The sequence below is a fragment of the Phyllosticta citriasiana genome, assembly GCF_038021145.1.
Source record: "Phyllosticta citriasiana strain CBS 120426 chromosome Unknown IWZ02scaffold_2, whole genome shotgun sequence".
NCBI lineage: Eukaryota > Fungi > Ascomycota > Dothideomycetes > Botryosphaeriales > Phyllostictaceae > Phyllosticta > Phyllosticta citriasiana.
In genome coordinates, this window is record NW_027117279.1 from 2388413 (window position 1) to 2408594 (window position 20182).

The 20182-nt window shown below is 56.0% G+C and overlaps 9 protein-coding genes across 9 annotated transcripts; 5 read left to right on the forward strand and 4 right to left on the reverse strand.

Annotated features, from left to right (window-relative positions):
- Positions 1 to 93: 93 nt before the first annotated feature.
- On the reverse strand, positions 94 to 3124 carry IWZ02DRAFT_487763 (uncharacterized protein; the record flags this gene model as incomplete). The annotated part of the gene is made up of 2 exons (XM_066769400.1): positions 94 to 2702; positions 2761 to 3124. 2 exons carry the CDS (start codon positions 3122 to 3124, stop codon positions 94 to 96), a joined length of 2973 nt encoding a protein of 990 aa, XP_066626515.1.
- A 693-nt stretch (positions 3125 to 3817) lies between these two features.
- IWZ02DRAFT_142505 (uncharacterized protein) lies at positions 3818 to 4992 on the forward strand. Its single transcript, XM_066761779.1, has 3 exons — positions 3818 to 3856; positions 3918 to 4141; positions 4171 to 4992. The coding sequence occupies exons 2-3, from the start codon at positions 4073 to 4075 to the stop codon at positions 4801 to 4803; spliced, it is 702 nt and encodes a 233-aa protein (XP_066626516.1). The 5' UTR covers positions 3818 to 3856; positions 3918 to 4072; the 3' UTR covers positions 4804 to 4992.
- Positions 4993 to 5238: 246 nt separating this feature from the next.
- Positions 5239 to 6208, forward strand: IWZ02DRAFT_430325 (WSC domain-containing protein; the record flags this gene model as incomplete). The annotated part of the gene is made up of 3 exons (XM_066766054.1): positions 5239 to 5611; positions 5660 to 6132; positions 6185 to 6208. 3 exons carry the CDS (start codon positions 5239 to 5241, stop codon positions 6206 to 6208), a joined length of 870 nt encoding a protein of 289 aa, XP_066626517.1.
- A 2633-nt stretch (positions 6209 to 8841) lies between these two features.
- IWZ02DRAFT_487765 (uncharacterized protein) lies at positions 8842 to 9229 on the reverse strand (the record flags this gene model as incomplete). Its single annotated transcript, XM_066769401.1, has 3 exons — positions 8842 to 8910; positions 8972 to 9033; positions 9118 to 9229. 3 exons carry the CDS (start codon positions 9227 to 9229, stop codon positions 8842 to 8844), a joined length of 243 nt encoding a protein of 80 aa, XP_066626518.1.
- A 2568-nt stretch (positions 9230 to 11797) lies between these two features.
- IWZ02DRAFT_142304 (Ca2+ regulator and membrane fusion protein Fig1-domain-containing protein) lies at positions 11798 to 13020 on the reverse strand. Its single transcript, XM_066761778.1, has 4 exons — positions 12792 to 13020; positions 12644 to 12712; positions 12255 to 12582; positions 11798 to 12190 (listed from the first exon to the last, which is right to left on the reverse strand). The coding sequence occupies exons 1-4, from the start codon at positions 12820 to 12822 to the stop codon at positions 11818 to 11820; spliced, it is 801 nt and encodes a 266-aa protein (XP_066626519.1). The 5' UTR covers positions 12823 to 13020; the 3' UTR covers positions 11798 to 11817.
- An 858-nt stretch (positions 13021 to 13878) lies between these two features.
- On the reverse strand, positions 13879 to 14522 carry IWZ02DRAFT_443145 (putative chaperone/heat shock protein Hsp12). The gene is made up of 3 exons (XM_066767004.1): positions 14345 to 14522; positions 14201 to 14291; positions 13879 to 14149 (listed from the first exon to the last, which is right to left on the reverse strand). The coding sequence occupies exons 1-3, from the start codon at positions 14376 to 14378 to the stop codon at positions 14002 to 14004; spliced, it is 273 nt and encodes a 90-aa protein (XP_066626520.1). The 5' UTR covers positions 14379 to 14522; the 3' UTR covers positions 13879 to 14001.
- A 507-nt stretch (positions 14523 to 15029) lies between these two features.
- IWZ02DRAFT_370668 (structural toxin protein RtxA) lies at positions 15030 to 15479 on the forward strand (the record flags this gene model as incomplete). Its single annotated transcript, XM_066764517.1, has 2 exons — positions 15030 to 15313; positions 15425 to 15479. 2 exons carry the CDS (start codon positions 15030 to 15032, stop codon positions 15477 to 15479), a joined length of 339 nt encoding a protein of 112 aa, XP_066626521.1.
- Positions 15480 to 16346: 867 nt separating this feature from the next.
- On the forward strand, positions 16347 to 16731 carry IWZ02DRAFT_496874 (uncharacterized protein; the record flags this gene model as incomplete). The annotated part of the gene is made up of 2 exons (XM_066770179.1): positions 16347 to 16537; positions 16593 to 16731. Exons 1-2 carry the CDS (start codon positions 16389 to 16391, stop codon positions 16729 to 16731), a joined length of 288 nt encoding a protein of 95 aa, XP_066626522.1. The 5' UTR covers positions 16347 to 16388.
- A 727-nt stretch (positions 16732 to 17458) lies between these two features.
- Positions 17459 to 18364, forward strand: IWZ02DRAFT_467795 (casein kinase substrate phosphoprotein PP28-domain-containing protein; the record flags this gene model as incomplete). The annotated part of the gene is made up of 2 exons (XM_066768588.1): positions 17459 to 17507; positions 17616 to 18364. The coding sequence occupies 2 exons, from the start codon at positions 17459 to 17461 to the stop codon at positions 18362 to 18364; spliced, it is 798 nt and encodes a 265-aa protein (XP_066626523.1).
- Between the last annotated feature and the right edge of the window lie 1818 nt (positions 18365 to 20182).

Consider the following 20182-nt stretch of genomic DNA (forward strand, 5'->3'; position numbering starts at 1 on the left):
GGGGATTGAATTGACGGTCGCTGATCTGATTTCGCTCAAGCTAGGGACATGAAAGGGATAGGAGTGAATTAGTTGCGAGCCCCAGCCACTGGATCATCGCTTCCACCGACAAGTCTGCGGAACCAAGTATCGTCCCTCCGTGTTGACCTTCCGGACAAGGCTTGTCCCGGGCTTGGGCGCGATTGGAATAGGTTTCCCCTTAGTCGTCTTACCAGTCTCGAGGCGCGCTCTTTCCCACGGGCTTAATTTTGCCATGGTCATGCTCTTCTCTGTCTTCCTGCGTCTCACCATGTCGATGTCTCTCTTCAAGTTCTTCAGCTGCGTTGACTTTTTCGAATTCGCCACTTCGCCGCTCTTCAGCAACGTGCGAACATTCTTCTTCGTGGCCCTGAGCGCGCGTCTCTGTTCCTTCCGCTGCCTCCACCGCTTCATTGCGCTCTTGAACCACGTCCGCCAGCGACCGTTGAGCAGCATGACGGGGTAGCCATTTGGCCCTGCGGCACAGGATCGGCTGCATCCGACTACCGGAGTGCGGGACCAGCGCAGGAGGTCGCGTGCCGGCAGCACCGAATAGGTGCGGTCGCTCCAGAGGCGTGGGAAACGCTCCGCAGCATTGCGGCCAGGCCGCACGTACTTGCGGCGGACCAGATTGCGCCGAGGAAAGTCGTGTTCGAACAGACCGGCGCGGCGTACCATTTCGACTGTGCTTGGGCCGTAGCGGTCAAAGAGGCCGGCCGCGTCCCAGCGACGTCGTGCTTCTTCAATGAGGTCGCCGCGCCAGGCGTGGACCAACACGCCAAGCTCCCTCTCAACCCACTCTCCTTCCAGCGGGCGGACAAACTTCTCAAAGACCCAGGTCATCTTCTTGCGTGACACCCATTGACGCCGCTGCAGGGGAGCTGTGATGGCAGAGCGTACAAAGGCCTTGGACAGCAGCGGCGACAGAGGCAATTTCATGTCGAGAAGATAGCGCCAGCACCACCAGACATTGCGCAAGCGAACGCGAGTCGGAAGGATATCGGCATCTGCCCAAGCAAATGCTGCAAAGTGGACCATTTCAGAGCGAAGCAAGGCCAGTTCGTTCTTCTTGGCTGCAATCTCTTCCTCAGACAGGTCGTCTTTTCGAACCTTGGGCCAGCGGTTGACGAGAGCGAAGAACTCTTCCCGCTTCAAAGCACCCTGCGCGATGAGCGTGAGAGGCAGGTTGGGGCACAAGCTGACCCACATGCCCGGAGTCTTTTTGTAAATCTCATACGCTCTCATGGGACGGTACTCGGCAAGAGATTCGATGATGGGTGCAAGAAACGTCGGGTTTTGCAAAAAAATGTCCCGGGTTTGTAGCCGTTGCAAGAGCCTGAAAATCTCATCCGGGCCGTGTTTTGCGAGGAGCAATCTCATGGCGTGTTCCACGGCATTTTGGCAGGGGATTCTGAATTCCGCAAAGAGGCGAAAGATGAGCTCGAACATTCTGGTGTCATCGTACCCATGAAGTTTGTTCAACATGCGGACACCTTCTTCAAAGGCTACTTTGAGTTTCGCATGCTGAGCATCCCAACGACTCGACACACTGAATTCCCCTGCGTATAATGGAAGCCAGGCTCGCAGCCACCCTCTTGCAAGGTTGACTGGGTCAGCATTATCTAGGTGCTGAGCAGCAACGACCGGATCCATCCGGACAGCCAATGCAGGGACCATTTCAAAGACTTCGAGTCTGTAGGAAGGGATGTTTGGAGTGCAGCAATGGCGAGACCGGGAAAGGCAGCTGATCCATGCCGGTAGAAATTCACTACACTGCTGGTCAACCCGGTCATCAAAAAGTTGACGAGTAGCGGCGGTCATGGCCCATTGAGCTTTGATTGTTGGAAGATAGTCGATAACGCTCGTCAAGATCTGCCAGTTGAGACCGTTGAGATTCGAGAACTTTGATGGTTCGAGACCAACCAACTGACGGGCCCACGATGCGAGGATGTAGTGAGGGGATTGGCGCTCTGAGCGCGACAAAGTGACCGGCCAGGCCGAAGTGTAGAGATGTAGTCGGAAAGGCAAAAAGGTCGTGTCAACGTTGCAGTCTTGGTACTGGCGAAAACTGGTCGGAAGCGCATCGGGGAGTGACATGATACACTCTGCCACCTTCCTCAAAGTGTCAATGTTCAAACTTTTCCAAGGCATGTCTTCTTTCATGCCTAAGACCCGCCAAATTTTCCAGTAGGCCTTAAAGAGCCAGGACTTTGCCTCAAATTCGTCATGCTTGAAAGAATTGTGGCACACGGAGGGCAGCAGCTCCAGCACCTCGGACAGGTCGCTTGCAGAAATCTTTTCGCGTCGACATGCAGATGGCAGGAAGTCGGAGACGAAGTCGTCGAGGTTATGCGACTTGAAGAAACCGGTTCCTGCCAAATGCTGGACCACCCTTTTAACGTTTCCTGCTTCTATCACGTCATGTGGATTGTCAAGGACGAAATTGAACAGGTTCTTGTGGCCATCTCGACGATCGGCAGTTATCCTGGCGATAAAGTGGTCGCACGCAACTTGGCTGAATGCGACTCGATCCTCGGGCTCAATGTCGTACTTTTTCATGAGCGTGTAGGCATTGTTGGGCCTTTTGACCGATTGCAAGCGCTCTCGGAAGTGCTCCACGGGATCATATTCGGCGAATTGAAGGTCGGGTATCTCGAAGGTGGGGGCGGGTGTTGGGCATTCGTCTATTTGCAGTCGACAGTGAGAAACGGAGCATGGAAAGTATCAAGGGACTGAGGATACCAGGAGGTGTCAAAGACTGGTGGGCGACAGGGCGCGGAGGCTCCCATCTCCAGCTCTTTTCGATTGGCGTGCGGCCTACGGACGGACCACCGAACAGAGCGCCGAAGTCTGGCAGTGCGTTGGGTGGACCTACAGCAGAGGATAGACCACCCATGCGACGTCCTGCGAGGCGTTTTCTGGCTTCCAATGGTCCTGGTACATTGCTGCCAAAGCGCTTGCTGCCAGAGCGTTTGGCGACGTCGGAAAGCTGTGTGTATCGGTGTAGGGCATCGGCGAGGACTTCATCGGTGATCCAGAGAGCTTGAGGGTTGCGAGGGACAATTGAGTGCGCCGCAGCCCGGCACGCACGAGGGGTAGGGCGCATCAATGGCAGGATGATGTGGCATGAGGGTGTTGAGGAGACGCGCAGCTATGGACGACGTGGAGAAGCAAGCATGGGGTTGTGTGGGGTGAGCTCTGCTTAGTCATGACGTAAATAACAGACATTGACCAATCACGTTGGACACTTTCTAACAGGACTGCGGTGGCCCGGAATTTGATCCCCTCGTCCTCGCATCAGTCGTGCGTCGAGTGTGAGGATCATGGCGAGGCTTGGGCATGCAGCAATCATCGGAGAGGGACACAGGAGAGGGGTTGCTATTTATGATCAAGCCAACGCGTGCCTGAGGCGCATGGGAATTTCGCTAGCAGTTCAGCCACGACCAAGTAAATCTCGCGGCTGCTGTGGCTGGGCTATACGAAATGCATTAAACCAGAGCCCGGAACGGAGACGAGACCGAGTTGCACAAGGCCCTACTCGGAACCGGTCATGACCAACAACCTTGACGAGGAGGACGTTGGAAGCTTTATTGACGTGTCGCCAACGCTCGCCAAGGCCGAGTCAAGAAGTCAATCCGTACGAGAACCACAAGGCCAAGACGCCGTGCGTAACCTGACAGCGTCGCAGTCATCCCTCAGTCTTGATTCTTGAAGGATGCAAAGATCAGAGGAGCAGTGAGCCAATCAGCATTGGGGTTGTAGAGGACAAGTCTGGACAGTGGAAAAATGGAGAGCCCCCGCAAGCACGGATGGCGTGGAGCGAGGAGGTCTCAGAGAAGTCGGTACTCATTGGTGCAGGGGGACGGGGATTGTGAGGTTGATGTGTTGACAGAGTGCAGCAGGGTGGGTTCCCTGCGAGATGGGTTGGCAGCTCAACGGCGAAAACGGTCGACCGACGGACGGACGGACGGACGGGCGGACGGACGAGAGACTGCTACGTGGCGGCGGGCGGGTTACCAGATGGCGGTAGGTTGCTTTTGCAGGTGGCCTGAAGATGTCTAGTCCAGGACAGCAGTCGAGAGAGAAAGAGAGAGAGAGAGAGAGTGCGCGAGAGAGAGAGAGAGTGCGCGCGAGAGAGAGAGAGAGAGAGAGAGAGAGCGGGACCTGAGGCAACGGGCGGCAAGGACGGAAACGGCGGGCCGCGCTGATTGGGTGGCGGGGGGATGCTGGTACGGGTCAGGGTACGAGGGTTCGACAAGTTGCGAGCGACGAGACGTTGGAAGAAGATGCAAAAGCACAAATCTGAGGGCTCAGCTCATCCACTGCTCGTGCCGTTGTCCTAACGCGCCGGCGGTCCTCGCCATCAATAGGATTCGAGTGGGTGATTGGGATGGATGGATGGATGGATGCATCAAGCAAGCATCAAGACAGGCAAGGGGCGCGCGGGCGGCCATGGGTGCGTGCGAAATTGGCTGCTGGCTGACTCTCCTGAAGGTCACGGACACCACCCTCTCCCTCTCTCTCTCTCTCTCTCTCTCTCTCTCTCTTAGCTTGTCGTTCACTCGCTCCCGTTCTTGTTCCGTCTCCGACCGTCGGTTTCTCCCACCCACGCTCTTTCGTCAACAACCTTTTTCCCACCCACACTACAACCACAATCGCTCTCGCGACAGGACGACTGCCACCACTCCACCGCCGACCTCACTCTTTCGTCGTCCATTCCTTGCCTACGTCTCCACTCCAAAAGGGGGGCCCGCCCAAAAAAAAACCCCCCCTCCCGGCCGCTGAAACATCAGCATTCCACACCTGCAATTCCAGCGCCTGGCGTTTCAGCCTCCTCCAGGCCGACCCATCTCCCTCCATCCCAAGTCCTCGACAGACATCTTCCCTCACTGCCTGAACCTTGCCCTCTACATCCCAAACACCAACACCTCCACCAACACCCCATCTGATCCTCTCCCGCTCGCTCGCGTGGTCGACGCTGCTCGACCCCGACCGCTCAGGCCGTCTCCACCCGCCCGACGACTGACAACCCACTCCACTCCTCGACCAAGGGGCCAACGAAAGCCTCCTAGGGTGCGAGCGCGACTGTACGCAAGCCGCAGCCTCTCTGTATGCCGTCTGCCAATCATCGTCGCCTGCCAGCAAACTAACCTCGCCGACCGCAAGAATTTTGTCCCCGCTCGCTCGCTCTCCTGCTCCATACGCCATCCCTCTCACACAATGGCGTCGAGGTTCTTGCTCGCCGTCGCAACGGCCGCTTCGCTCCTGTCATCCGTCACCGCCGAGCCCATCGCCATCCCGGATCCCTCGCCCGCCGGCACCACGCAAACCTCTTCTCCCACTTACACGGGCGCCCTCAAGTCTATGACCTCCAAGGGATGCTTTTCCTCCAGCGAACCGCTCGAGGATCACGGCTACTACATTTACCAAAGTCAGGGCAACTGCCAGTCAGTCTGTGTCGGCGCCCAGTATGAAGTCATGGGCATGGTCAATGGCACAAACTGCTTCTGTGGCAACAAGCTCCCGGCCAAGAGCTCCCAGGTCGAGGACGACAAGTGCAACACGCCATGCAGCGGTTATGACAGCGACAACTGTAGGTTTTTGTGCGCCATTGAGGCACCACGTGGCTGACGCATTCTAGGTGGTGGTAAAAACTACTGGCAGGTCTACATCTCCGGCTTGGACAACAACGAAGTCGAATACTACGATGGTGGCTCTTCGTCCTCTTCGTCCTTGTCTACCAGCACCAGCGCTGGAACTCCCGTCGTCGTGACTGCTGGCGGCCAGACGGTCATTGTCACCAAGGGCGCTGAAGCCTCCAACAAGAGCTCTGGCAGCACCGCCAGCAAGGCCGGCATCGCCGCGGGCGTCGTTGTCGGCGTTGTTGTTCTTACAGCCATAATCGGCGGTGTCATTCTGTTCCTGCGCCACAAGAGAAGAAAGGAAATCGAGGAAGAGGTTCGCCAGCGCCAGAGCGTCAACAACTTTGTCGCTGGTGGTAAGGTTCCGGGCACTTCGTCGATAAACGACACCATTCTGGACCCTGCATTCGCGCGGAGGATGAGCAACGGCAGTGTGGCCGATAACCAGGACTACTCGAGAAGGATTCTCCAGGTTGGTGCAGCCCCCCGGACTCTTGTCAACATTCTTACTGACCCGGTGACAGGTGAGGAACCCTGACGATGACTAGACGACCGCGCCGTCATGATTACGAATCCCCTCGAATCGTTCGACTTTTCGCTTTCCTACGCGCGCCCGGGCGGCTGTTCAAGTCTTGACCGCAAATTCAGCTGTCCCGTCTCTTCATCCCCTGTCTTGGCTCTCTGGATCGAGCTGCCGACAACACAAAAAAAAAAAAAGTGGAATATTCTCGTACCGCGAGGCTCCACTTTTGGAAGCGCCGGCAAAATATACCCCTCCTCGATTCCACCGACCGCACGACTTCGCGTGCTCTTCTCTGTGACATATTTTAAGGGTCTTTTTGTGTTTTGGGGTCCAAGGAGTTGGACAATCGGGAAGCGACTCACTCGGATTCGGAACGCGGCCTCTCCTTTCGCTCGATTTCCCCATTTTCTTTTTGATTCTACCACAACGGGAAACGCACGCCCACCTGCCCCTCTATCGCCACGGGCGACCCCGTGTTCGATATGGAAGTTCGCTGTCGCTCGACGCTGCGCTTAGCGGAAGGTCCAACCCCAACTGATGCCGGCCAATCGACGCACGAAGAAAATCACAAACACCCAACTACCCCACCCGTGAACTTTGTCTTTTTTTTTTCACCCCCCCCCCCCCCCCTTGCCTTCACCTTGCATTCTCACACAGACCATGGAGGTGGTTTGAAGTGGCCCGAGGAGTGGTTGGGGGAAAGTGGCTGGTACACCCAAAGCCTAAGCCTTTTTTCCTCGGCTGCATTTCGAGAGTCCTTTTTGTTTTCTGTTCTTATTTTAATCTCTACTTTGCTTTCTACTACCCACTGCCCCTCCCATCCCACAACTCTCGTCGCCTCCCCTCCACCTCCATTTTCCTCCAAGTCGGTAGCATGGTGTCGGTAGCAGAGAGAAATTTCACACGGTGCGGATTTCTTCATATCTCGTGTTGGGTTTTTCTCTGGGTTTTTCTTTGTTTGCTGTGGTCCTGTCACGACCAGAGACTCCCTCCAAAGTTGTTCACAAATGCCCAAATTCTCTGCTGTTGCTCTCGAGAGGTGTGAGATGGGGAGATGATGCCTCTTCAAACCAACTATCACTACCATTTCTGTCACAAAGAAAACAAAATGATGCCACAAAAAAAGGGATAAGGAATTTAAAAATCTATCTACATGAGGAAAATCTCTTTGGCCAGCTATGCGCGCGTGTGTCGAATTACTTCTCTTCTTTCACGTGGAGGATTTCTGAAGCAACTTGTTGCCGCGTCTAGCGTGTCGCCCTTTACTTTCGGTCTTGCTCTGCTGGTGAGCAGCAGCAAAATGATGCGTACGAGGCAGCGATAGTCGATAGTCATGAGTTTAAAACTTGGTGTGGAGAGGAGATATCTGCTTAGCAGCTGAGGCTGAAGTGTATGTACTACTGTACACGGTAGCAGCAGCAGCAGCAGCAGCAGCAGCAGCAGCAGCAGCAGGATAAGTAGGAGTGGACAGGTGTACCTAAATCGAAACAACCAACGATGGAGTGTTTCCATCAACATCCAAACTTCCTACAGCAAATGGCAATCGGTGCAGTCCGATTCAGCGATCCTCGTTTACAGCAAAGGACCGGAGGAGGGTAGCGTGGGGGAGTATATGTACAGTAGCAACAGCAGCAGCTTCGAATGAGAATAAGCAACGTCCTGTCCGCGTCGGGATGGCTACATATGTAGCCCAGGGTGAGTGAGAGACGGATGCACCCTGGCACCTGGCTGGCTGGCTGGCTGGCTGGCTGGCTTGCTTGCTTGCTGGCTGGACTGGCTGGAAGCGTGAGGTGGGGGGGGACCCTGAGGCTGAAGTCCGATTGAGTTCGGTTTAGTCTGGTTCGGTTTGGTCGAGCCCAGCTGAGGCGCGAAACAGGACATGGGAGCAGGTGCAGTACATAGTTTCCCAAGGTACTTACTGTACCCACCGCTTGAGGCCAACACTGTGTCTCTGTCTCTGTCTATTTGTCTATCTACCCGCTTTCGTTTCCCGTTGTGAAGGGGCTAGCCTGCCGTGCGTGATCCGGGGCAGCCTTGCCGGAATGAGTTGGTTTGTGCTGAGCTGGTGTCTGGCTAGATAGGTAGGTAGGTAGGTAGGTAGATATGTATGTAGGTAGGTGACTTTGTAGGTACAGTAGTAGGTATTGCTGTTCTACACCTGGTGTCGGTTCGGGTTGTCGACGTGGGTAATCTCCTCTATTCTTCCCTGCTTTTCCCTTCCATGCGCTGAATGGCAGTGGTGGGGCAATGGAGTTGATGCGTCGCGTGCAGCGCTTCATGTGCAGCGGCTTTGATGACGATCGACGGACCCTGCCGCTTCTGACGCCGCAGCTGATGCGTTCGTCGCGGCGATCCACTCGAGGCTGGTCGCGCGCATGGTGAGCTGTGGGCTGAGTGGGATGTTGGATTGTGTGTAGTAGAAGACATGGTGAGAGTAGCGCACATTCACTGGTCGTTCAGGAAACCAACGTCTTCAGAAACTCAATTCATCAATTCTCATCTTGTAAACGCCCCACCAAACGGCTCATGTTTGTTTGCCCAACCTTCCCCACCCTCCTGGCCGCGCAAGTCTCATCTCAAAGTCGTCGTCGTTGCATCGTGAAGCAGGGAATATCATGGGAAGCCAAAGAATTTCAAGGAAAGAAAGACTCCACGCGCTTAGTTCGAGACCTTGTCGGGGACGTTCTTGCCCGTCACCTTCTCAAAGGCACCACGGGCTGTGTCGGTCTATTTGATGCTTGGTTAGCATCTATTGATGAAGGAAAGGTGTGGAGTGGATAAGGCTCACAATCTTCTCGTTGGTGTCGCGGTTCTGGGGGAGACCGTGCTTCTTCTCGAAGGAAGCGAGACCTGTTGTTTATTGTGTGAGCGAATACCCTTCTCGCCACACGGCAACAGCGTCTTCTCAACAAGACGACCTGAGTGTGATCGTACCCTTGTCGACGTAATCCTCCTTCTGCGCGCTGCTGCCACCGGTGCTGCCCGTGTTCTGCGTGTTGCCGGAGCCAGAGCCGTGGCCGGTGAGCTTGTCCTTGAGAGCGTCCATAATGGTCGGCTGTCGATAAAGTTGGTTACTGAAAAGGTTGGAGAGAAATTGGACAGAGAGGTATAGCAGTGCGAGTGGTAGGGTGGTGATGACGACAGAGAAGTAGAGGGACAGATCAGTCTTCTTATACCCCGCACGCAACAGGGCCGACAGGGAAGGCAGGAGTATCTGAGTACGGAAGATGGGTGGTAGCTGGGAACTTGTTTGGTCGAAGGATGGAGCTGCTAGGTACTGGGCTGAGAGCTAGGTACGGTGCCGGACCGGTTCCTTGTCCTGCTGGATGGATGCATAGGTAGATGGTATAGCGTGTCCATTTCATCACTGGTGACGGCAAACTTGGCATCATCATATATGGGAAGGTCCGGCCACTGCTGTACTTTGTGTCTTCAACCGGCCTGCAACAGCTTGTCCGGAAACTCTCCACGATGCTTTCCTCAGCGCTGCAGGGTTCTATACAGCAGCCAGCTCCTCCAACCTTGTTTCGTCGACCGCCATCGCGGGCAGCGCGCAGGTGCGGCGATGTCTTTGGTCGAGCTGCTGGTGGTTGCGTAGCGCGGTAGGCCTGACTATGACTACCTACTATCTGTGCGGCATCGCACCGATCTGGCGAGCTCCGGGATCCTGCTCCCGCCATTGAGCATCACTGCTTCTCCCAAGTCTCCAAGGAGCACACACAAACATGCACCACCAAGCTTCTGGTGTCGTTCTGGCGCCGTCGTGGTGCTCGTCTGGCTGGTTCCGTTGCTCGAGCGGCGGGGCAGCGGCGGGTCGGGCTGACTCGACTGCGCTGGACCTTGCCTTGCCCCCTGACGTCATGCCGTCGCCCGCCCGACCTCATCCATGTCCCGCGCAGTCAGACGCCTGAGACCCTGCGTCGAAACTCCCCAATCGAATGACGTGGGAGCCATCCGCATCGAGGACGGCCACTCGTGCGTACCGCAACCCATCTCACACACAGATTGCGCTGCATTCCAAGGTTTGAGCGGGCGGTCGACCATGGGCCTGGCCCGCGTCTCTCTCTTTCTCTCTCTCTTCGCCTCGATTCGGAGCACCGCCATTGGTGACACTGCAATCGGTTGGAGCCAGCCAGCCAGCCAGCCATCCATCCATCCATCCATCCATCCATCCAGAGTTTAACCCGCTCGATCGGCGCCGGCGCCAGCTGAAACATTTCTCATCTGTTGAGGGGAATCCATGCATCGACGCAACAAATCGCCGCCCCCCTCGTTGTGCTGTTGTCAGGGCACACCACGTTGCACCAACGTGGCTGAGAATCTGGTTGAATGCGTTTCGCCTTGAGTGGCTACCGGTTGTCGTTTGCCAAGTTGGCCTTGTTGTTGGAATGGGGAGATTATCAGATACCTTAAGGGGGGTTTAGCTATCTACTACACTATAGGTACACACTGTTTGAGCCAGTCTACCTGTCTGCCTGCCACACAACTCATTCTTTTGTTGTTGCCTCGACGCTTTTGTTACTCAAGACACACGACAGACGGACAGACATCTCAAACTACAAGAGATTCGGTGAGGGGCAAATACAAATAAAGTCTATATGAATATGTGCAAGATGCCTTCGTTTATATATGATGATGGTAATTGGTTGTCTGCACAACCAAATAATATGAATGGCCAAAAGGTATCAAGCATCTCCACTAAGCCCTCTGCATCTCCTCTCCATCTCACCACCTCATCTGTCTGTCCGTTCGTCCGTCCGTCCGTCGTCTCTCTCTTTCGAGAGGCGAAACCCAACCAACCAACCAGCCCATGCAAAACCTCAACCGCAAATTCTCGCGCTGAAGAGGAAAAACAAGAGGAGAGAGAAAAGAGAAATGAGAGAGGAAAAGGAGAAAATGAGAGGTAAACCGACCTTAACGCCGCGGCCGCCGCGCATCAACAAGCCCGCCACATGGTGCCATTCGACTCCGCTCCACCCGACTCCACGCGGCCCTGCTCCCTCCGTCCACTCCTCCCCCCATTCTTCGTTCCTCTTCACTCTGCAAGCTGTTCAACCCCTGTCTGTCCGCCACCGCTGCCGTCGCTGCCGTCGCTGTTGTTGTTGGTGTCGTCGTTGCTCAGGAGGAGGAAGAAGAAGAGGGAGGAGAACAAGATCATCATCATCGCTGACACGCTAACACGCTTGCTTGCTCGCTCGCTCGCTCGCTCGCTCGTGCTCTCGAATTAGAAACAGAGAAGGTGAAGAAAGGAGAGAGACATGGGGGGGGATCAAGGAAACGCGAAAGAAAGAGATAGAATGGGAATGGGGAGCAAAGGGAAATGAAATGCAGTAACCAAGAAAGTAAGCAACGAGAAGAGGACACCCTCGCTCACTGTGAGTGAGTGACCACGGCCCAGGCCCAACGGCACCATGTGCATGCATGCAAACGACTCCAGACAGACAGACAAACAGACAGACTCTCGCGGCGAAGAGAGGAGGAGAAGAGGAAATGAAAAAGTGAGAAAATCATCGTCCTTCCGCGAAGGTGAAAAAAAAAAAAAAGAAAAAAATGTCCTTCCTTCTCTTCTCCCCTCACTCCCTCACGTCGACTGACAACCCATCCACCCTCTCCCTCCACCCCACCACCCACCGCCTACATAAGCTTATCCAACACAATAATACTCAAAATCATAATCAACAGCCCAATCGTCACAATAATGAGCAACGCAAACGCAAACCAACCCAGCACCATCGCACTAGTCCCCACACCACTCTTGACGCTCCCATTGCCCAAATCCTGCGCAATGGTAGCTGCAGCGACGGATGCCGTGTGCTGCCACAGCACGCTGACGAGGACGAAAATGGACGCGATGAAGATGAGGGCGAGTGCGATTTGCGAGACCGGCCGCGACGGGAAGGGCTTGACGTCGACATCGGACCCCGTTTCGGCGTCGCGTTCTTCGTGCCAGCCGGGGAAGGTGGCGAGGAGGATGAAAGTGATGAAGGCGAGGATGATGGCGACGATGCTTTTGTTGCGCAGTGAAGTGTCAGCGAGGTATTGGTCTTGGGAGGGGGTGTGGCAGCGCTTACAGCAAATACGGAAAAACGATGCTATCCTTGAACGTCTGGGCGACCCAAATCAAATTCAGGGGATCCTGGTCGACGTTGACCTGCTCGGCGAGCGCGGTGGCGTTGTTGGAGCACAAAAAGTCGCCGCCGTTGGGGTTGACGCAGATGCCGAAGTAACCGACGCGCACCTCGAGCACGGCGTGGCCGACTATGTTGGCGATGGCCGCCGTCACGCCCGGGTCTACTTGCGCCGGGTCATATGTTGGCGTGTAGGACTTGTAGTACAGCGAGATGAGGAAGATTCCTGGGATCAGTGGCGATGTGCTTGAGCAGCCGGCGAGTAGGAGTGCTGGTTTCCCGTCCGTGTCAGTGTGCTTGTTCGAAGGGTGGAATGGAACGAGGCGTCTTACAGAGGAGGATGATTGCAATGGCTATCAGTATCATAAGAATATGATGGTACCCCAAGAAGGGGAGAAATTCTGGCAGCACACAGTCATGTCAGTTTCCTTTCTCTTCTGGCCTTCCACATCTCGACGACGACACACTACTACCACTTACTCTGCATGGTGACGGCAAATTGTGGTGCCATAAACTAAAGTGTCCGATTCAGGCTCAACGTGGAGCCAGGCAACAACACCGACGATAGACACCTTGTCCTGCCACACACGCGCGCGAGACCTCTGCTGCCGCTGCTGCTGCTGCTGCTGCTGGCTGCCAACGGCTCCCGAAGGGCCGGGAAAGCTTGGAGTACTGGGGCGGAGCGCCAGGAGAGTCGTGTGTGTGTGTGTGTGTGTGTGTGTTCCAAGGGTCTCGGGATCTGCCTCGTGGCAGCACTGCGGAATTCCTGGGCGACAATGGCTTGTGGTGGTCGTAGCGTGGAATGGAAAACGGCCGTGGGCCCTTGGCTGCTCCGAGTCGATGGGAGCGCAGCGTCCAATGTCTCAAATTAGACAATTGGAATGGGGCCTGAGGGGGAGAAGAGAGGATGTGGATGTGGGTCGTCGATATGACTGACTCGTTTCCCGCTTTTTTTTTTGGTGTGGTGTGGTCGATCGTTTTAGGGTCGACGACGATGCAAGAGAAGAAGGACCTGGAGGTGGTGGTGCAGCGAGCGCACTGTGAAGAAAACAAGGTCAGGAATTTTTGGTCAAAGGCGATGCAAAGTGGAGAGTGGGAATCTGTGAGGGAGGCGGAAAAAACCAAAAGGCTGAAGACTTGCGTGGTGCGCTGGAAATGCGGTGGTGGAGGATCCCCAGCCACCCAGTACAGGTACCAGCCTCCCCGTCGCTGGGATGCGCGGGTGCACGGGCCACTTTGTAAACACGGTGGAGCCCCGGCAACGGGCCAGGGTCCGCCCCGCCAGCCAATCCAGTCACGCTCTGCACCGACTGGCAGGCCTGTTCCCAGCGTCTATGCATCGTTTACAGCGCGTCGTCCACCTCGCCGTGAATGGCCCTATTTGCTCATCGAATTCATGCACTGCCATTCTAACGCATTGCCATTAGTGCCACGCGTGCTACAGCCGACACCAATCGCGTACATTGTCAAAAGCTAATCTGCCTGCAGCCCAGCTCCGACGACTGGCTAAAGACGACGTTTGCAGGAGGTTGGCACATGTGTCATACAATACGAGCTTGCACAGGTCTTCAATCAGGAATCCGATTCAATTATCATCGTAATGGTGGTATCATAGGACTACTACCCTCCACGGTTCCGTCGGGCTCTCCCCCAATCTCATAACGTCGTGATGCGTCGTCAGACGGCGCACTTAGTGCTTGTCACCGAGGCCGACGGCGTTCTTGGCCTTGTCGACAATCGATTCGCCGGTACCACCGTGGACGTGCTCGTCTTTGGAGCGGCCGAGCTTGTCGCTGGTCTCCTGGCCGGCCGACTTGTTGTCGTCAGGCTGGACGCTGCTGTGGGAATGTTAGCAATTGCAAAAGACAAGTGAAGTGGTTGGAGCGTACCGAGCGAGCTTGTCACCAGTGTCAGTGAAGGACTCCTTGACCTTCTGCTGGGTGGACTTGGTGGAGTCGGGCGTCATCTCCTCCTTGGCCTCTGTTGGGTGCGTCAGCAGCGTGTCAGGACTGCAGGTGAAGCGGGCGACGTACTGGTAGAGAAATCCTTGCGGCCGGCGTCAGACATGATGATGATTGTAGTTGGGTTGCTGGTTGTTTGAAGGGTGGTTGTGTGTGTTGAAGAAGTGGTAGTTGCTTTGAGAGTAGAGTGTGTTGGTGATGAAGGAAAGATGAATGGAGGGAGCAGAAGGGCGCCTTTTGTAGTGCTCGCGGCGGGGGGGGGGGGGGGCAGGCGACGTCAGCGGTCAGCGGGCAGGAGCAGCGAGTGAGTGGACTGGAGCTGTTTGCATCGTTGAACAAGGCAAGAGGATGTTACGACAGAGCAGCGTCATTGTCATGGGCCAGACTGGAACCAACCAACGCAATTGCTCTACCCCGCGCCTTCAGGAACGTCCAGGCCGGGGACCACACAACGGAACGTCACCGCGGGGCCGCTGTGGCGCAACTGACGTCAATCTGGCTGGAGCCCCCGCCACCATGTGGCTTGCCCGCTGGAGCAATCGCCAAGCAGCAAGCAGCAAGCAGAAGCTGATGCCAATCGAATCTTCGATCTGCCACCCTCCTGTTTTCGCCATTTGCCGCCCAGGTGCAAACCGGATTTCCCACCTGCTACGCCACACCACACCACACCCCACCAACGGGCAGATCTGGCCCCACAGGTATCTACTCTCGCCCAACGCTCTTCCGCTCATCACAGTCAGAAACCCTGAGCCTAGCCATGTCGCTCCCTCAGCGCTTCAAGCTGGTCTTCTTCGCTCCCGTCGCCGCCATGCCCGCCGTCAAGCAGGCCATCTTTGCAGCCGGCGCCGGTCGCTACCCAGGCCCCGGCGGCTATACAGAATGTGGATTCACGACCCTGGGCAAAGGCCAGTTTCGCCCGGGCGATGCCTCCAATCCCAACATTGGCAAGGTGGGGCAGCTGGAGGAGGTCGACGAGCACAGGTTTGAGACACTCTGCGTGGGCCGCGATGTGGTGCGCGACGCCGTCGTCGCCCTGAAGAAGTAAGTGGCTTGCGCTACCCTTGACCTCCGGTCCTTGGTTCCTGGCGGGCCCCTCAGCCATTGATGCAACGGCCGACAAGCACATGCTGCTGACCCATTGTCGTCCTGTAGATCTCACCCTTACGAGGAGCCGGCTTACGAGGTTTACAAGCTCGAGGATTACTAGCCCGCTTCGACCCAATTTCCTCGATCGTCGGCTTTGGCCGTTTGAGTCATTCGATCACCGCCATAGAGCCTTGTCAATTGACTTTGGTTCTCTTGATTGTGCATTCAAAGGCTCCTGTTGGTGGATAAGCAAATGGACCATGACGGCAGTCAACTCGTCAACCAATCACAAAGAATCCATCTTGCTGGTTCAAGTCTATCGATTCGTCATGCCAAATGCCTGCAGTCTCTCCTTGCTTCCCAGCTTGCCAAAGGACATTTGCAGTCCTCGGCTGCACATGAAAGCGTTATTGTCGTCTTCCTTCGTCGCGCCACGGCTCAAACACTGGACTCGCTTGCAACTCGACCCGATCCCCCCTTGCGCCACACCGCGCGTTGCCCAAGGGTCATCTCTCTGCCGCCAGTCGTTTCATCTTCTGTTCAAGCTTAGTAGATCTTTCACAGGTGAGCGAAGTAGAGACACAGTCTGAGGATAGAAATGGGGGTGTGTGGATAAGGCGGACAGTGAAATGATTTCGAATCCAAGACAATTGCTTGAGCCTTTCTCAAGGTACTCCGCTGCAGCACAGAAGCTCTCCAATGTGAAAGAGGGTTGGTTCCGGGAGAAGCGTTCACTGGCCACCCCAGTTGCTCTCACAGCTACCCATGAATCGAAAGGTTGCTGTGCCTTGCATATGAAGTTACTTTGCTCGGCACCGAAGAAGGAGCGGAAAAGGTACCCTTGTCGGGAATACCGCTTCCAGACAACGGGAAGAACTGTCAGCGGGGCGGAAGGTGTGATGTCATCGATCACGGGCCTGAGAGCTCCCGAACCGCATTTCGGCACGGCTTTCATGCGGACGGCAGCAGCCAACACCCGGCAATGAAACAATGGCCTCACTGTCCATTCACTTGTGTCATTGCCTTCAAGATGTCGACCCCAAGGAACAACGTTGAAGTCGCCTTCGACGCGTACGGCACGCTCCTGTCGACCGAGTCGATAGCAGAAAAGCTAACCACGCACTTCGGCGCGGCCAAGGCGCAGACGATAGCAGCAACGTGGCAGAAGTACCAGCTGGAGTACACATGGCGGCTGAACAGCATGAGTACCAAGAGACAAACCAACACCCTGTAGCAAACTGCTGCCACCCCAGCCCATTCATGAGCAGCAAAAGCAGCAGCAGCAGCAGCAGCAGCAGCAGCCGCAATCCTACGGCTACCAACTAACAGACCACACCCATCTACAGACCAATATGAGCCCTTTTCCAGCGTGATTGCAAAGTTGCCACCCAGCCTGGCATTGTGTACCTATGTATGTAGGTAGGTAGCAGCCAGCACGCACAAATACATGTATCGCCATTCAAATTTCCAAAACCATCACTTGATATCAGGCTCAGGGGTAAGCTGACGAGTTCGTCAATCTTCCCTCCAGTTTCCCCTCCAATGACCCACGGGAGCGAATGCTGGCGTCTTGGAGTGAATTTGAAGGGACGGTTTTTTTTGTAACGTGAAGAGAAAACCCTGAGCGCGAGCGCGCGGGAAAGATTTTGATGTGGGAGAGCGCCAGCCCTAGCGCTAGTCTGCTTGTGGCGAGAGCGGTGGCCCTGACAAAAGCCTGAGCGCTGGGTGGCTGGAGGCTTGCTGCGGTCCGGTGGGCTGCCCGAGCGCCCAGCACCCAGGCAGTTATTCGGTACGTTGACCACAAACGCCATTATTCTGCTCCTCTGTGTGTCTTTGGACCTCAGGCTCCTCGACTGCTGTTGTCCCCCTTCACAATCGCTTTCTTGACCCGAGACTAGCCGATATAGCCTTTCATTTGGGTTGGCGCACTCTTCCTCTGTCCTACTCGACGACAGCCGACGACTTTTACGGCCACCCTGCCCTCGCAGTTTTATCTTCACACCCACCCACCTACCCCGCTGTCTTTTCAACAGCGTCGACGACGACTACGCATCACACACAGACACATCCTCTCTCGTACTCACACACTCGACCGCCAACATGTCTAGCAAGGGCCGCGGCGGAAAGTTCATGAAGCCCAAGCGGGGCGGTAAGTCACTCACACCTCTCACTATACTCTGCATCACACATAGCCCCCACAGCAGCCAGCCAGCCCGCCCACTCGCTCGCCCATGCACGCACTAACAACACGACGCAGGCGGCAAGCACTTCAGCCGCAACCTGATGCCCCTAGGCCCAAGCGGCGAAGTCGAAGGCATGTGGGGCGAGCCGCGCGACGCAGAGCAAAACAACTCATCCGACGACGACTCCTCCTCCTCGGAAGAAGAGTCGTCGGAAGATGAAGGCGGCGCATCCAGTTCCAAACAGCCCGCGGCCGCCGAAATGACGCGCGAAGAGCGCCGCGCAGCCGCCAAAGCGCGCAAAGAAGCCGCCAAAGCTAAAGCGGCCCAGCGCGCCGCCGAGCCGGGCGACCTGCCACCCTCTTCTGATGAAGACGACGACGACGAATCAGACGACGACGACGACGCCGACATGCCCGCCAACCCGAACCACACGGCCAAAGCGCAGAAGCAAGCGGCGGCGCCCAAGACCAAGGAGGACTCGGGGAGTGGGAGTGGAGCAGGTGGAGGGAGTGGAGGCAAGGCGGCGGGCAAGACGCCCGTCAGCCAGCTGTCGCGGCGCGAGCGCGAGGCGCTGCAGGCGCAGCAGGCGAAGGAGCGGTACCAGAAGCTGCATGCCGAGGGCAAGACGGACCAGGCGCGGGCGGACCTCGAGCGCCTGAAGTTGGTGCGCGAGCGGCGTGAGCAGGAGGCGGCGCGTAAGAAGGCCGAGGCGGAGGAGCGCGCCGAGCATGAGAAGGCCAAGGCGGAGCAGATTGCGAGGGATGAGAGACAGCGTGCGCTGCAGAAGAATAAGTTGGCGAATAAGAAGAAGGCCAAGAAATAGGTGGGCGCGTGAGGGAGGTGGAGTGTTGGGCGGAGTGGAGAGGATTGGAGAGGAGCGGCGGAGCGGAGGCAGGCCTGTTGCCTTCATTTGCTTCCATGGTTGGTTTTCATGGCACAGCATGGCACGGCATCTTGAGCATGGGAAGGAGCCGTGGTGGAGCAGTTGACCATACTCATCGCTGGGCGGAGGCAGCCTCATAGCTGCATGCGTGCGCTGCACGGCATAGCTTGCGAGACAGAGAGACAGAGAGACAGACAGACAGACAGACAGACAGACAGACAGACAGACAGACAGCCACACCAGAGACAAAAGAAAGAGACGCTTATCGGGGCAGACAGACAGACGGATGGAAGGTTGGTTGAACAATAAATCAGATTCGGTTTTCTCTCTCTCTTTCCTCCGCACGCTCTCCCGTCATTTGCCATCACCGACCAACCCACCCACCTCACCATCTCCGCCTTTCTGACCATGAACCGCCTGTCTATGTACGTGTGTAAATCGCAGTAGCGGGTGGGGGAAGGGGTAACCCATGTGTGCAGAGAGCAGGGTTGGGTTCACACACAGTCTGCGTGCGGTGCCTGAGCTACGGTACCATACCTACCTACCCTCGTACCTGTACGTACCTTCCTTACCCGATTAAAAGGCAGGGGAGGGGCCGCCGCGGTGTGTTCACTCTTGCTCATGAGTAGAAAAGAAAAAAAAAAGAAAAAAAAAAGGTCGATACGAGGGCTATTTTTCCAAAGAGATCAAAGCAGATACAGTAGATGGATACAGTAGATGGACGACGAGGCGAATCGAGTCGAGTCGGAACACGACAAGCAGGAAAAAGCGCGCGCGCATCGCGAACTTCATTACCTCCTGCGATTAATGCATGATGCAACAAACTTAAAGACTGACTGGCTGACTGACTGACTGACTGACTGACTGACTGACTGACTGACTGACTGACTACTGCATGCTGTGTGTTTTGGGGAGTCATGGCGATGCACGTCAGAACTTCAGAAGGTCAGTTTTTCAGGCTACGGAAAGTCAAATGTGGGATTGACGTCTGTGTCGAGCCCGACAGCGCGTTTGGTATGGCGGGCGGAAGACGGAATGGCGGATGCATGCGAGAGGGGGGAGCAGGGAAGGGTGCGTGCGGTTGGGTTGGATGAGGATGAGGAGTGAACGGGCTGATGAGCGAATGAGTGAGTGAGAGAGGGGTGTGGGGGAGGGGTAGGCAGCGCGGTGCGGGATGGATATTGATGTTTGTATTGGTATTGGGGAGGGGGATCGGACGGGGTGTTCTTGATGGTTGATAGAGTTGTCAAGGGTAGTAGTGGTGGTTGTGGTGGTGCGGGAAGGGATGGGATGGCATGGGAAGACAGAGCGAAAAGCGGAAGAGTATCATTGCAAGCAGTCAATGATGATACATGTAATGATGAAGTTATGTACATATCTAGCTGTCGACTGCGCGTCTTGGATCAGGCAAGTCGTCAGATGGGCGAGCGTCGCAATTCCGTAGTGACCGGTTGGAGCGAAGGATGGACGAGCGCGGGGGAGAAAATTGGAGACGAGATGACGAGTTGCTCGTTTGGGGAGGGCGCATGGCTCGGTTGAGGTGTGCCTGTTACGGGGCGACAGGGACAAGGAGCCGATGCACCACGCCGACAGGGACCAACTAACACAGGAACCAGGATCAAGTCGCCAGTGTTTGAAACAAAGGACTCTCTCTCTTTCTCTCTCTCTCTTTCTCTCTCTCTCTCTCTCTCAGCTCAGCTTATCGCGTGCGCGCAAGACAGAGACGAACAAGAGGAATCGAGTCCGGGCGTGGGAAAT

What these genes read in the sequence shown, in the direction of transcription:
- IWZ02DRAFT_142505 (XM_066761779.1), top strand. Translation starts at nt 4,073, where the DNA reads ATGTCTAGTCCAGGACAGCAGTCGAGAGAGAAAGAGAGAGAGAGAGAG. An exon ending in GTGCGCGAGAGAGAGAGAGA is followed by an intron (nt 4,142 to 4,170) that starts GTGCGCGCGAGA and finishes AGAGAGAGAGAG; the next exon opens with AGAGAGCGGGACCTGAGGCA.
- IWZ02DRAFT_142304 (XM_066761778.1), bottom strand. Translation starts at nt 12,822, where the DNA reads ATGGCACCACAATTTGCCGTCACCATGCAGA. An exon ending in CATTGCAATCATCCTCCTCT is followed by an intron (nt 12,583 to 12,643) that starts GTAAGACGCCTC and finishes ACGGGAAACCAG; the next exon opens with CACTCCTACTCGCCGGCTGC. An exon ending in ATCGTTTTTCCGTATTTGCT is followed by an intron (nt 12,191 to 12,254) that starts GTAAGCGCTGCC and finishes GCGCAACAAAAG; the next exon opens with CATCGTCGCCATCATCCTCG.
- IWZ02DRAFT_443145 (XM_066767004.1), bottom strand. Translation starts at nt 14,378, where the DNA reads ATGTCTGACGCCGGCCGCAAGGATTTCTCTACCA. An exon ending in CCGCAAGGATTTCTCTACCA is followed by an intron (nt 14,292 to 14,344) that starts GTACGTCGCCCG and finishes CGCACCCAACAG; the next exon opens with AGGCCAAGGAGGAGATGACG. An exon ending in ACTGGTGACAAGCTCGCTCG is followed by an intron (nt 14,150 to 14,200) that starts GTACGCTCCAAC and finishes ACATTCCCACAG; the next exon opens with CAGCGTCCAGCCTGACGACA.